This window comes from Propithecus coquereli, unplaced genomic scaffold (assembly GCF_000956105.1).
Source record: "Propithecus coquereli isolate 6110/MARCELLA unplaced genomic scaffold, Pcoq_1.0 Scaffold368, whole genome shotgun sequence".
Taxonomy (NCBI): domain Eukaryota; kingdom Metazoa; phylum Chordata; class Mammalia; order Primates; family Indriidae; genus Propithecus; species Propithecus coquereli.
Window position 1 is genome coordinate 942,830 of NW_012149374.1, and position 15,307 is coordinate 958,136.

General features: G+C 42.9%; 1 protein-coding gene across 1 annotated transcript in view; it reads left to right on the forward strand.

Annotated features, from left to right (window-relative positions):
- UNC5D (unc-5 homolog D (C. elegans)) overlaps positions 1 to 15,307 on the forward strand; it is a 637,214-nt gene that overhangs the window by 451,836 nt on the left and 170,071 nt on the right. The window contains exon 4 of the mRNA XM_012651718.1: positions 5,269 to 5,372. Coding sequence (XP_012507172.1) covers positions 5,269 to 5,372 — 104 coding nt within the window. The remainder of the gene's footprint in view (positions 1 to 5,268; positions 5,373 to 15,307) is intronic.

Genomic DNA, 15,307 nt, shown 5'->3' on the forward strand with positions numbered 1-15,307 from the left:
TTTATAAGCCATTTGCTTCTTATATAAATTATGTTTCATACTCCTTTCTCATTTTATTTGAGGGTAATTATTGTTCTCATTTTGTTTCATAAGAGCTCTTTTGTATTAAGGCTGTAAACCCTCTTCCCATAATCCTGCTCCTAATGTTTCGAACATAAATTTTAATTTTGACAAAACAATACCTACCAATCATTTCCTTAAGGGTTCATTCTTCCATTTTCAGTTTAGAAAGGCCTTTTCCTTCCTAAGATCCAATAAATATTTTATTACTGCCGTGCTTTCATGTAAAAAATATTTCTTATTAGTTATGGAATTTATTTTGGTATAAAGCGAGACACAGATCTGTTTTTATTCTTTTCCCCAAAAGGGCAATTAGTAATCCTAATACCTTTTCCCACTTAATTTATGTATCACTTTTATCATATACTAAATTATTCTTTTTCTTCGAGCATCTCTGAAAAATACTCTAGTTCATAATTAACTTGTGTCTGATTTATGACAAAACCACCCCATTCTCATCATTATGGCTTTATAATAGGATCAAGTAATATATAAGACCTCTATGAAGCCCTGTTATACACCTACTGCTCTTAAACTAAGAACTTTAAATATATTAGCATTTAATCCTCACAAAAAACTATTTGTAGTAGAAATTACTATCCTTGTATTACAGATGGGGAAACTGAGGCAAAGAGATTTAAAGATACTTACTGCGTCAAGGTGCCAGTAAGTTGCATTCCCAGATACTCGGGGTCCAGGCCTCCCCGTCCTCACTATCGTGCACTGCTGCCCAGCAGGGTTCTGGAATGTGTGATCCAATAGTTTAAGTCCTGCCTTAATTACCATGCATGTTTATGATATGTTACACATTTCTCTTCCCAGATCTTTTTTTGGATATTTACATGCATGTTTTAGTTATAATATAAAAATATGTAAGTTTAAAACTTTTAAGTGGTTTTATTGCCCACTGCCAGGTTTTTTAAAACCACAACTTTCAAATGTTCACTTCCTTACTTTGAGTCATTTTCCATTAGTTTATTTTAAAAGGTAATGTTTTCAAGAAGGATATGTGGCTGATGGCAATCTGCTTGCCCTGTCATGCCTGAGACGATATTGCTGTTAGTTTACTCATGAATAATAACTTATTTGGATATAGAAAATTAGCACCCATGCCTTTGTCTTTTATAAAAAAGTCAAAAATAAAATTTTATGGAATTTAATTAATTGTACTCTGGTATTTGAGATAATATAGGGAAATTTTGTTCTATTAATTACTTTTTGCTTATTTTCTGCAAAGATACTTGTAAAATTATTTTCATATTTTTATTAATTGTGTTAAAAATCGAAATTTCAACTAGTATGTATCTAGAGTTTTTTTCCCTTTATGTCCAATAAAGCTCTCTGGCAAACTCAAATCTTTTTCTTTTTGGCTCAGAGAGCTATCATTATTATTATCAAATTGATTTTTGTTTCTTTTCTTCCAGCTCGTTGTGTCCTTCCCAAGTCCTGTTATAGTTAATGTTGGGTTTCTCTGTCTCCACATTTATCTCCGTCATTTATTTCATCCTTTTTCTGGCAATGTCATTATCCTTTGATCACTTTCTTCTTATCTCATTTAGTCAACATGTGTTTATTAAGGACCTGCCCTGGATCAGGTACCGCAGCAGGCACTGGGAACATAGGGATGGATGTCTCAGGCACAGAGCTGCCTTCGCAGAACTGATCGAACAAGGCAGAGAGACAGGGACCCAGGATGTCAGGAGAGCCCTGCTGGAGGGCGTTTCTTAAACTGGGTTGTGTTGGTCACCAACACAATGGTCTCGCACGTCTGAATCCACTGTTCTGTCTCTAGTTTGTGCAGCTGGACCCGGGCTCCTTTCCAGATCTGGCTCCCTGCAAGGGTCCTGCAGCCCGCCCCCTGCCAATTCCTTGTGTTCGTGTTTCCTGTTACACCAGCTGGCGTACTTTCTGTTTTTCTGATTGGATCCTGAAATACGCCTGTCTTCCGTTGCACTGGTTCGGTTTTCTGCAGTATTCAATATGCTGTTTACTGTCTTCTGTGTGTATGTGTATATATATACTTCTCATTCAGCAGTTATAATTTTTTTCCTTCATGGTGGCAGTTTCTTGATTTCAGATGTTATCCTATTTATAATTCCCTACTCTAGATTCTCAGTTGCTATTTCCTTTTGACTTTAAAGAACTTAAATTAGAAATTATCCAAAAAATGCCTCTTGCTTCTTGCCTTTTTAGAGGAAGAAACAAATCTATTTTCGGTTCTATAGTTTGCTCCCTTATTTTTGTAGTATAATTCTTTTTTTATGGCTGGGGGATGTTTTTTCCCTACTATTAGAAGTTGGATCAGTTCCTGTCTGAATCTTTGAAGCCTCAGAACTAACATAGTTCCAAATGGTCAATTCATTAGTCTGAGTCATTTTCCACTAGTTTGGAAAATGGACATCAGGTGATCTCCTACTTTTAGATTATGAATTCAGAAGATAATGAGTTTGGGTGGGTTGTGGGGAGAATCATAGGTAGAGCTAGAAGCATTTAAAACCGAGTGTTTAAGAAGTTTATTTCCATAATTTTTAGTATATTCAGTAGCTAACTGGAATTTGTCTTGTACGTTTATGCTCCTTAGGGCTCAGGAGTTTGCCCTCCTTAGGAGTCCGCGTCCTGGCACGAGTATCAGGTGTAGCCAGGACTCGGTGACACCTGGGTTTGTCACTTGTTGTAGTATCTGGTCACCTGCTTGCCACCACTCTTGGATCCACATATGTGACGCTGCGGTTGTTCTCCACCCCCCATTCGTCTGTGATCTTTTTATTTCCACATGGGGGGGTGGAATGTGCTTCTTGCTGGGACTCTTGCAGCGATGGCGCATTCCAGCTGGGAAAAGCAACAGGTTGGGCTGCTCCTTTCTTCGATCTGATCCTGTCTGTGTGAGATGCGCTTGCAGATTTCTCGATGTGTCGTGCTGATAGACAGCACCCTGTCGTAGGTCCCAGTGCCAATATAGGGATTTCTATATACGCGCAGACAGAGCTAGCAAAGAAAGGAAATAGAAGCAGATGACAAACAGAAATATATGTATACACACACACACACACACACACACACACACACACAAATATATATATTTACTTACCTGTTTTACTGAGACGCTGGGAAAATGACTTCACTCTCATCTTTGCACTTGCTAAGTAGTTGATGTAGTAAATCCTGGAAATAACTATAAACTAAGCATTTGTTACCTTTCCATTTCTGTTGAGCAAAGAAAGGAAATAGAAGTAGAAGATAAGTAGAAATTTCCGCTCTTGGTCTTTCATGCTTCATCTGGTTCGATACGGATTATTTGGTGTTGTCAAAATGACAATCTTCATTTAGCAGCACTGAGCGGAACTTCCTGTAGAAAATGAAGCCATCAAGGCAAAGAAAAAAGAAGGCAAAAAAATAAATAAATAAAATAAGCCACAAACCCCAACTCCTTCCAGTATTAGCAAATTGGTATCTCATGTGTCGGAGTCACTCTCACGCTATGGTAGACTAATTTTAATATAGTTCTGATGAATAACAGAGTCATAAAGTCCCAAATCTTTGGGAGTGACCCAGAGATGCCTTGTGGGACAGCAGAGGAGAGTTTGTGGCTGAATTAGGTGGGAAATGTGAGATTTTTTTCATGCTGGGTTTCCTTACAGTACCTTAGTCACAGTTTAGTAAGTTATGTGACCTTCGTGCCACTTGGCGTTAGAAGTTCTGAATCATGAGGGCTGTGGCAATTTAGGGATCTCGGGTAGAAGGAAGCTAGGTTTACATCTCGGGGGACAGCAGAGAAATGAGAGAATGGATCCTGTCGCCCACCTGCAGTCCAAATCCTTTTAAGCTCTTTCGCTTTATGTATACTCACGAAGACCTCCGAATGCATCGCACGGCTACTGACAAAAGACATCGGTCGCCTCTGGGAGGGAACAACATTAAAAGTAAAATTCAGAGGAAAGTAAATACTTGGATTGCTGTGCTTGTTATTCATCGAGTGTTTTTGACTTGCTAAAAGCAACTTTAATGTATTTATACAATTTATAAAGACGTTAACTGATTCTGGAGCTCTGCTCTTTACAGGGGACATATTTCATGTGATTGTAAGCACTGAAGAAAATTAAATCAATAAATTCCCAGCCTGTAATTTGAGATACTCAATTTGAAGAAAAATACATTGTCAGGGAGGGAGGGAGAAATCTGTTACGTTGAGGAAGACTTGTAAACAACCCGTCTTTGCTCTGCTGCCCTGTGCCTTCAAAGTGACACTCAGAATTACCCTCGTGCTGCAAGATTATCAAAGCGTTATGACACCTCCAAAGTAGCAAAGGCCAGCTCCCAGCGTTTTTTTTTTTTTTTTTAAAGAAGCATATGCACGAGTAGAAAGCAATCCAAGTGAGTTTTTCTCTCTCATTTTCGGAACTGTCCCTGTGTGTCCTTCTCCCTAGCAGTCAGTCTGTGTGTCTGCAGGCTTAGTGGATTTTTCCCCATCACTGGCACGGAGGCTCTCTGACCACTGGCAGACCAATTAACCTCTCCGAGTGTCACCCTTCCATGTGTAAAAGGTTAATAGTGCAGCTTGTTTGCAGAGTGCCTTGAGCCTTCCGTGAAGGACACTACCCTTATGCCCAGCATTGCTGTTTGACTGGAGGACGTTTTGTTTTTTAATTATATGTTTGGTTGGATAGGTTATAGATTTTGTTGTGGGTGAATGTTGCCCCTTCTCCCCGGTTACAAATAAAAAGACTAATAGGTAATCTAACTGTATTACCATCTTCTAGAGCCCCCTAGAGGGTTAAGGGAATGGCAGAGGTTACAGATTAATAAAAAAAAAAAAAAAATCATGGGCATCTCAACTGCATAATAGCTGTAGATGACAATTTATTAGGCCATGTGTTTCATCAGATGCACAGCAGATAACACTGCAAAGACTCATGAAATAAAGAGGTGTTCTGGGTTTTTTTTTTTTTTCCGGCTTTCCCAGTTAATTCTTTCTTCTTCATGTCAATATAGAACGTTAGGAACTGTTCTGTCGAGGTTATTTCAAAAGTGTTCATGGATATTTGGGAAAAAATGATTCTCGTATTCTGCAACTCCTGAAATAAGCCACTTATTTGTGTGTATCTAGGTTGTGACATTGAGCTCACTGATTTATTGTACTCGCACCAAACGTGATTAACCCTGGCCTTGGAGCAATGCCTGCATGTCACTTATCTCGTACTTCTTTTGCAGATTTACGGAAAAACTTTGAACAGGACCCACAAGGACGAGAGGTCCCCATTGAAGGCATGATCGTGTTGCATTGCCGCCCTCCGGAGGGAGTCCCTGCGGCAGAGGTAAGACAGAGGTTGGCACCACCAGTTGTCACAGTGAGGAACCAGCCCTGTTCCTAAGAGGGAGGGCGTGGTCCAGCATGGCCACGAGGAAAGGAAAAGAGACGATGTCTAGGATGCTTGCTGCCTGCACCCAGTTGCGAAAGATAGTGAAAAAATTGTGCAGGAGATAGGCTGGAAGAGGAACTTGTCTCCCGTCTACTTCCTTGTCGACATAGAGCCCTAGCTAGGCAGCCTGGTAGCAAAGGATCTGCGTTCTTACTGCTGGTGACCTCGGATCACACAGGCGTCATTCTGTCTGTCTTCGGTCGGGGCACTCTGATATGCACATTGGCTTGTGGATCGCACCTGAGCTTTCACAGGCCCGGGTGCGTAGAAGAGCATGCAGAGAAAGGAGGTCACAAGCCCATAGCGTTGCGTTTCATTGGAGTTTGCTCCTTCTACGCTTGTTCCTGGAACAAATATTCACTGCGCGTGTGCTATGTTTTAGTCACAAGGCTGGCATTGGGGATATGAAGTGAGATGATGCCACAGGTCTCTGATCTGTTATCCTTCCTTCACAGTGGGGCGTCTAGAATCCACTACGTCGTTTGCTTCTTGAACGTGGTCTGGGACTTCTTACGTGCTATTAGAATAAAACTGTCACTGGTAACATACGGTGGTAGTAAGGAAGGCTTTCTAAATCATTTAATCACGATGAAAAGATGGTCTGATAGACTAGAAATACAGTTATTGGAGAAAAAATATTAAGTATAAGGCATGCTTAGTAGAATGATAAATTATAAATTCACCAACGTAGGCCTGAATTTAGCTGTGGATCGTCCAGTTTTGGCTCTTCTGTGGGAAGCTAGAAAACTGGCTTTGGAACTACTATTTATTCACTGAGAAGGAGAGATACTGGAAAAAAAAAAAAAAAGAACAAAACAAACAGAAGCCTGTGCCTTGCGTTTTAGCAAAATGGGGATTTTGTAATTGGAAGGACAGAGGAGGAGAGGAAATGAAGGGGAATGGAAAAACACACACACTTGCACATTTGGACAGAAAGCATGCTGGGTGGACACTATTCAAAGCTCAGATGGTTCATAGAAGTGAAGTAAACGGACTTGAAAATTAAAGTGAATGCTCTATGAGTGGTATGAAATGATTAGAAAGGAAAATGCTTATTTTTAAATTTGTATTTAATGTCGAACAAAAAGATATTGATCTTCCTTTGCTGCCTTCTGGTTCCCTACCAAGAGTATGCCCTTGTTTCCTGAGCAGGGCGTTCGGTGCTTGAGGGAATGTGCTAATCTCATTCACAAGGTCCCACTTGCTGCTGAGAGCCTCACTTGGTATCTGCAGTTCTTTTTTTACGTTGTTGTTTATTTTTTTCCTTCTAGGGACAGGGTATTGCTCTGTCGCCCAGGCTGGAGTGCAGTGGCCTGACCATAGCTCACTGCAGCCTCGAACTCCTGGGCCCAAGTGATCCTCCCACCTCAGCCTCCTGAGTAGCTGGGATTACAGGCGTGTACCATCACGCCTGGCTTATTTTTAAGTTTTTTTTTTGTAGAAGTGGGGTCTTGCTATGTTGCCCAGGCTGGTCTTGAACTCCCAGCCTCAAGCAATCCTCCCACCCCTGCCTCCCAATATCTACAGTTATTTACATTCACTGCCCATCTGTCAAAAGTTCCAATTTACAAATGTTTCATGCATAAAAATGTCTAGCCTCTGCCATACAACCGTGTGAAACAGTCCCCTGGTATTCCCATGTTCCCTTCTAATTCCGTGCTGGGTCACCACAGTCAACTTGAGCAGCAGTAGAGAGGGGTCGAGTGGGAAAGAAGTTAATGTTTTCATTAGTGATCTGTCTATAGAAACCTAGCATTTGTCTATTAATCATTTTTTACAGATTGAAGAGAATTTAGATGTTTGCCAGGCACGACCTTTGCATTTTAGAAGCAAGAAAACTGGTGCTCAGACCAGTGACCTACCAAAGATCTTGCAGCCATTTAAGGGCTCTGTTCAGAATCCTTCAAAGCACTCAGGGTAGAAATCCGTGTTCATTTAGTGCCTTATAATACCCAACACAATATGGGCTGCTGTTCCATCATCTTCCACTATTCTACACCTGACCTAGCTATAGCCACACTGTCCTCCTCACTCTTTCTCAGATGCACCAGCCATGCTCCTACCTCAGGGCCTTTGCATGTGCTGGCCTCTCTGCTGGGACACTCTCCTCCAGCTGTTCCAATGCTTTGTCTCTTTTTCCTTCAGGTTTTACTCCCATATCACTTGCTCAGGGAGGCCTGCTCTGGACACTCTGTTGAAAATGTCTCCTCCCCGCTCCATGATGTTTCCCTGATTTATATTTTCTTATCTGCTATCACAAGCATTCTGTATTAACTTTGCTTATTTTCTCTCTACCCTACCGGAATTTAAGTTCCATGAGGGAAATTTTTGTTTCTTCTTTTTCATCGCCGTATCCCCGGAACACAAAACAGGGTTTCTCATGAGTACCATCAGAAAGATGAAAGATAACAAGGGTTGGTGAGGACGTGAAGGAAAGAAAACCACGTGCACTGTTGATGGGAATGTAAATGAGTGTGGCCATTGTGGAGGACAGCACGGAGGTGCCTCAAAAAACTAAAAACAGAACCACCACACAGCCCAGCAGTTCCACTCCTGGGCATGTAGTCAAAGGAGATGAAATCGGTGTATCGAAGAGATATCTACATTCCCTTGTTGATTGCAGCGTTACCCACAATAGCCAAGACATGAACTCGGCCTAAGTGTTTATCGTGGGGTAAACGGATGAGGAAAATGTGATGTGTGCACACAGTGGAATGCTGTGCAGGAAACCCTGTCACTGGGGACAACAGGGGTAAGTCTGGAGGACATTATGTCAAGAGAAATGAGCCAGGCACGGAAAGACAAATGTGACATGACCCCACTTACATGCAGAATCTAAAAACGTGGAGCTCATAGAGTGACGAATAGAGTGGGGGTTACCAAGCATCGAGCGGGGCCGGTGAGGCGAGATTGGCAAGATGTTGGTCTTCAAAGGGTACAAATCTTCAGTAAGGTGGGAGGAATATGTTTAACGCTCTGTCGTATAACATGGTGACTGTAGTTAATAACAATGTATTGTAGTCTTGAAAATTGCTAAGAAGAGTGGTTGATTTTAAGTGTTCTCCCCACCAAAAAAACTCTACATATGTGAGGCAAAGGCGTGTATTAATTAGCTCGATGTAGCCAATGCAGTGTGTACATGTTTCAAAACAACGTGTTGTTTGTGATAAATACATATAACTTTTGTCGATCTAAAAAATTAATTTAAAAAAGCAAACTATGTTTCTCACACCCAGGTACTCTGTAAGTATTTGTTGAATATGAATGAAACTAGTTTCTGGACAATCTTGATGAATATTTGAGGTTATGCCAGGATTAGCCGCAGTGTGAAATCCACTGGATTTTTTTTCCCCCTCCCATTACTGGGTGCTAGCAAGGGAGGTAAACATTCCCCAACTGCTTCTTCGAAAACGTAAATTAAAAAAGGAAAGAACAAAAGAGAGTGGAATAAAGGATGTACCATCTGGTGAGGTAACAGCCAAAAGCAAAAATCTACTTTGGAGCGTGCTGGTCTGCGTACAAACTCACCCTCACCCCCTACACACACACACAGAAGCATCTTGCAAGAAAACGCATGGGATTTGTGAATTACTGGGACTCTGAGTCTGCTCAGGACAGTGCTTGGTGGAGGCTCTTCCCGTGGGAAAACGGGCTGGCGTCTGGGAAGAAAGTAGCATACCTGTCTGTTCAGATATTTGGAGAGGCTGAACTTCGCACGTCCCTGCATCTTCCTTGCCCTGACGTTCTATTCCTGAAGGTAAATGAGTTCTGCTTATTGGCTCAGTTCCTTTCCTTTCCTCATTTGCTTCCTCATGGTGCTTTTCTGCTGAAACCACAAGGACAGAGCAGGATGTAAAAAACCTTCAGTAGTGGCGCCATCCAGCGTCAGCGAAAAAATACTGGGGAGAGCTGCAGACCAGGGAAGGCGGGAACACAGTGTAGACGTATCAGAAAGTCAGTTTTCTAGTACCTACCGTCCTGACACGTTTCTAAACTGTAGGTGTTCACTGTCTTCATCGGTTTCCCAGGACTTGCCGTAACAGATTGCCACCAACGCGGAGGCTTAAAACAACAGAGGTTTAGTCTCTCGTAGTTCTGGAGGCTGGAAGTCCGAAATGAAGGTGTTAGGGGGGTGACTTCCTTTGGGGGCTCTGAAGGAGCATCTGTACCAGGCCTGTCTCCAGCTCCTGCTGGTTACTGGTGATCCTGGTGTCATTGGCTTGTGGACACATCACTCCAGTCTCTGTGTCCATCGCATCTTCACGTGGCATTGTCCTCTCTGTGTCTCTGTGTGTCTGAATGTCCCTCTTACGGAAAGGACACCAGCCAGTGGATTATGGCCAACTCTAGTCCAGTGTGGCCTCATCTTAACACTCTGGGTCGGGTCCCAGCACATCTGCAAAGACCCAATGTCCAAATAAGGTCACACTCCCAGGTTCCTGGTGAACATGAGTTTTGAGGGCTGCTGTGCAGCTCCGTTCACTTCCCGTTCTACCTTTGGCCTCGTATCACGTTTCGCATCTTAATACCGTACATGTTTTTAGGAATACACGTCAGAGCCAGGCCAGCTGAAATGAAATAGAGTTTTATTCCAAGGAGCAGCCGGGGCTGTAGGATGGTTTAAGACAGAAATTCCGAGCTGAGAAGGGGCAAACGCTTTTATAAATTTTTAGTTTAAAATTTTTTTTTAAATTTTGGATTGTAGGTGGAGATGAAGGATGTCTCAGCTACATTGTGGGTTAAACGGGCTACTGTGAGGCCCTAACAGACATTCATGGCGTCATCTTAACGTGGGACAGCGTCCCCAGGAATTTCACTTCATCACGGGGTGGATGCTACCGATACCTGTGCACCCACACTTACGACGCTTGTCCTTTCAGCGATAGCTCGCACGGTAACTCGTGACCACCAACGTCTGCGCCTTTGTTGAAGGGAAGGGGGGATGGGAGAGAAAGTGGAGAGAGGACACAGATGGAGAATGAAAGTGAAAATGTTCAAACCCTTCCGTGGTCGGGGTCTCCCTCACCGTGGGGACGTCTGCCAGTGCCTGTCCTGCGGTCCAGGTCACTGAGAGTGTGCAGTTGCGCTTGTTGCCTTCACGGTGATGCGAGGATTCCGCAGTTAATGGCAGTGATCGGGAAGTGCGCTTGGAAATTGGTCAGTCATGTAGTTGTCCCTGTGAGATACTGTCAGACTTATCGTCCCTGAGCAGGCCACCGTGCGAGCACTTGCTTCCCATCCTGCCTACCTCCTGGGGGGCCGTGGGGCCATGACTGAAGGGGGTATGGCTGGCAGGACCCCGGTACATCAGCCGGCTTTGTGCCTCAGCAGAATAGATGATCTCTGCTCGACACATTGAAAGGCACATTGGGGACATGCTCGAGTCTCGTTTTCACAGACACATGCAAGAGCTTTCTGTCTGCAACATGGAACTTTCTTGGAAACTCATCTCTATGACCAGAGAAAGTGGTTTGTGTAAGAGTGGAAAGAGCCGCCATTTATGAAATGTCCTCGCGTGCCAGGAATGATGTTAAGTGGTTTCTCTATCTGTTATTTCATTTACTTTGCAAAGCAATGCCATGAGCTGCTGGAAGGCAACCTGTGCTTTCACGTCTGTCCTAAGGCAGCTTGTCTGACTTCAGATCACTCGGAAGGATGAGAACTGAGACTCTGGGTGTCAGCCCAACCTAACTTTAAAGCTCACATCTTTCCTTTCTCTAGCGTTTTGTTTGTTGGTTTTAATGGAACTGTGGGTTTAGTTATTTTCCCCAAGGCTGTTTGAGGCTTGGAAATGGCCAGGCCAATGATAACATATCTGCCCGCTGTGTTGCCCACATTGCACGCTTACAAATCCAGGTTTTTGGATTAAATTCTCTTTTAGCTAATATTCTGACCCTAATTTTGCTATATATTCTGTGTCTCCTTGTTTGAAGTAGGTGATCCGATAGCAAAACTAAGAACAGAACACTGAGACTATGGATGCTTTGGGAGCCGAGGGGGACAAGAAGCCTGGGGCGGGACATCTTGGGAGCCTTCTGTCCTTCCAGGGGCAGGGAGCCCCGGATGGATGCTATATCCTAGGAGGCAGGAGGGTACTAGATGCCTAAAGTTGCACAGAAGAGGCCACTTAGGAGAAGAAAAGGGGCCGTGAGAGAATCAAGGGTAATCTCTACCCCGCTTACAGTTTTCTCCATATTTGACCATGGCCCTGCAGGTCACATGGCCAGGAAGGGCCCCAGACGGCCTCTGCTAAGTGCGTCCTGGTGTCTGCGTCACAGGGTTATTTCTCCCAGTCTATCTCACTGGGGAATGCAAACGGTAGAGACAGAATCAAGGATTGTCGGTGTGGCACAGGGGGAAAAGCATGACCTTGGAGTCAAACAGACCCAGGATCAGACTCTGACTTCCTAATGCAGCTCACTAACCACCATGAACCTCGGTCTCCTCCTCTGAAAATGGGAAAAATAACTTTCCTTGTAGGATTGCTATGAGACAAAGAGAAAAGAAACCCAAAAATATGCAAAATAGTTGGCACGCGTTCTAATACTAGATAAATGGTAGAGATTATTGTGACTTCCATGGTTCCTCTTCCTCTTTGTTTTTAAAACTTCTGGAAGCTTTGATTCTCAGAGAAAGAGGTAAGGCCCCAAGGTGGCTGGGGAAACAGATTAAAACTGAAAACGCTGGCAACATCTAACATGCTTTCAGCCTGTGAAGTAGGGAGCTGCTAAGGCCACCCCTCATCCCCGGCCGCCCATGTGCTCCGTTCCAGCCACTGCCCTCTGTGCTTGTCCTTCAAGCTCATCAAGTGACAAAGACACTTGCCCAAAAGCTTCCTGCCCCCCTGTCTTATAATCTGTCACATGGGGAAATTAAATGGTCATTAGTGGAAGCTGGTGACTGTTAGTGCTGTTCATCTTGCCTAGTGCCATGGAAGTGTCTTATGAATAGCATTGTTGCCACTAAAACATTTTATGAAAAATGTTACGTGAACCTGGAGGTTCTCACCAGACTTATTTACACACTGGTGTGGATGAAATAACAGGGCACACATGTGCTCTACAAAATACCTGCGATGGGAATGGATGATAACGCAAGCTTTTCTAAACTCTATGAGCTCATCGTAGCAGCTGCATCTGTTAGAACATTCTTGTCACTGCGGTTATTTTTAACCTTAACTTTGGGTCAGTTCTAACTAAAGATAACATCTTCAGTGCTTGACACTTGTTGTTTAGCTAAAACCAATTTGCTCTTTTCAAAACAATTCATTATCCCACACTGCACTTTTTTATACTCCCTAATTAAATGGAAAATCTATCTTTCATAAAAGTTAGAAATTATGTCTAATGAAAATCCGACATTTTAATGGTTTTCCACAGATTAAAATTGTAGAGTTCTCAATAAACCCTGATTTACTGATGTTGGCTGTAAAATGGTTATTGCCGTTAATAAAGCCTGTAAATCTTAACAGGTTATATTTGCCTTGGACAATAAAACTTGCCATAAAGGCTTAGTGTCTAAGGCTAATTCTGCTCACATCAAGGTAAACAGCCTACTCAAAATAATTCAATGTCTTTGAAAATTAAAGCCCTAAAGCTAAGCAAGGGACAGATTCTAGCCTTGAGGCATTGCATGCCAGGGGCCATTGTTGTTTTTAATCTCACCAAGGAGTCAGGATGATGCTGGAATTAGGAAAGTCAAAGAAGGTCAAGGGTGTTAGTCCTAGGATAGATATGGAAAAGGCTCTCTTCTTTCTGCCCAGCACCGGATCAGTTTTGTCATTGGCTGATCTCCTGGGGCAGAGTGAAAGAATATGTTAATATTTTCTGCTTCATAAAGTGTGCCCGGGTCATAGAAGTGCTAGAAGCCAAATAATAGAGTGACAGGGTGGGGCGCAGTGGTGTGGGCAGTCAGGAGAGGAGATCGTTTCCCCTCGTTTTCCTTCTAGATGCCCACCAGGAAATCAAGGACGTTTTGAGAAGCCCTCTGTTAACCCTAGTACACTTTGACATGGGTAATGTTTTCTCGTGTTTGGGGAATTTCTTTTGAAGTCTCATTTACCTAAGATAAAAGGCAAAAAACTGACTTTTCTAGTGATCTTTGCACTTAGGTGTCTCCAGGTGGAGAAGTGAGCAGTGTGGGTGGTGTTTGTGGCGGGGAGGGGCCCAGCTCTGCAGGAGAACTAGAAGAACCAGCATCTCTCCCAAGTGTCCCGGTTGGGAGACTGTGTCGTGTTTTTTGCACTGCAGGAGTGGAGTGTTCCTTCCCCTGGGGTACATTTGGACGTTGTTTCTGGCTGCGTAGTGTCCTAGCCTGGCTTTCTGGCCCTCCTTGAGGTTCTAGGCACTACTAATATTATTTAATAAAGTTCTTTCCTTTGCCAGAGCAGAGTCTGTTGCTTGCAGCGAAGAACCCTGATCATTTCAGTGTACACCCCGTGTCCTGCTATTAATGCTTTAAGGATGTCTTTGATAAATATCTGGAAGTGGTCATCGGAACAAAGCAAGTGACTATAAGCCAGAGACGATTTGTGGGGTGTTAATCTCTATCTGTAGAAATAAGGAGGGGGGACCCAGAAAGCCCCTTAAGGCCCTTTTTATATTGCTAATTATCCCTGATATATAAACAGTAGAATCCACATACGATCTGTGACTCGCCCATTGTTCTAATAATCCTGCCTAGACTGGTGCCAGACCGTTTTCAAGTCAGAAACCTTATGCCTCGCTCCCCTGCGAGGGTGTTCTTAACGAAAGGTTCATTTGTTTCTAATGTGCTCACTGGCATAAAACCCAGGAGAGAATCTTATGACATCGGACTGTTTAATCCAAGAATCGCTAGACTATTGTGTTTAACCTCAATCAAATAGACTATGAAATGAGGATTTTATTTAAAAAATAAGACTCTTAATAATTCACTAGAGAAATGTTAAGTGGGCTGCCCAACTTCTGAAGCAGTGGGGCCTTAGGTATAAATAATTAATCTAATTTGGTGCCGCCAAAGCAGAGAGAATGTATAATAGTCCAGATAAACTTTGCTTTGAGGAGACTGACAATGAGGACCTTTGCAGAAAACCACATTTGATTAGAATGTGTAATATTGTAATAGCAACCTAATGCACTCTAAAGAAAAGGGGATGTTGAATTGGTTAAATACTAGTAATTAAGTGCCAGTAAATGACTTCTCTGGAACCATTTCTGCAAAAAAAAATTGCTATTATAAAAGAGATGGGAAAATGAGGCTAATATGAGTTATTTAAAAAGTGCATGTCTATAGCCCAGATACTCTCATCATTAATACTGGGCCTTAAGTAAGTTCTATTTAATGAACTGATTTTTGCCACATCCTTAGCGAGGAAACTCAAGTTCCTTCTAAAGCTCCTGATTGTTATTTATTATTCGTTTTCCCTCTTGTTCTGCATTCCTGGAGCATGGAAGTTAGAATTACATTTTTCAAAGCCAAAAGCCGAGACCAAAGATGAGATGACAAAGCTTGCTTAGGTGCTCGTCTCTGCCTCTTCTTTCTTTCCAAGGCTTGTTCTCTGAGGAGGTTATTTCTAGGCCTGTGTCTGTGTCCTTGTCATTTCTCCTCGCTCGGACCGTCCTTGTCCTCCTTTGTCAGTTGTGTGGTTTGAACGGTCTTGGAGGATCTGCTCAAACCGGCCAGTTTCTGAGTCCGTCCCTGCCCATCCCAGCTGACCCCGCCCCCTCTTCCTCATAAATATCTCATTTGACTGGCGTAGGTGCTCAAGTAACGATAGCATTTATCCCTCCCTCTGAAGGCTTTCATAGCATACCATTTTGAATATTTTTTTTTAATTTTCTTTTTTTTTT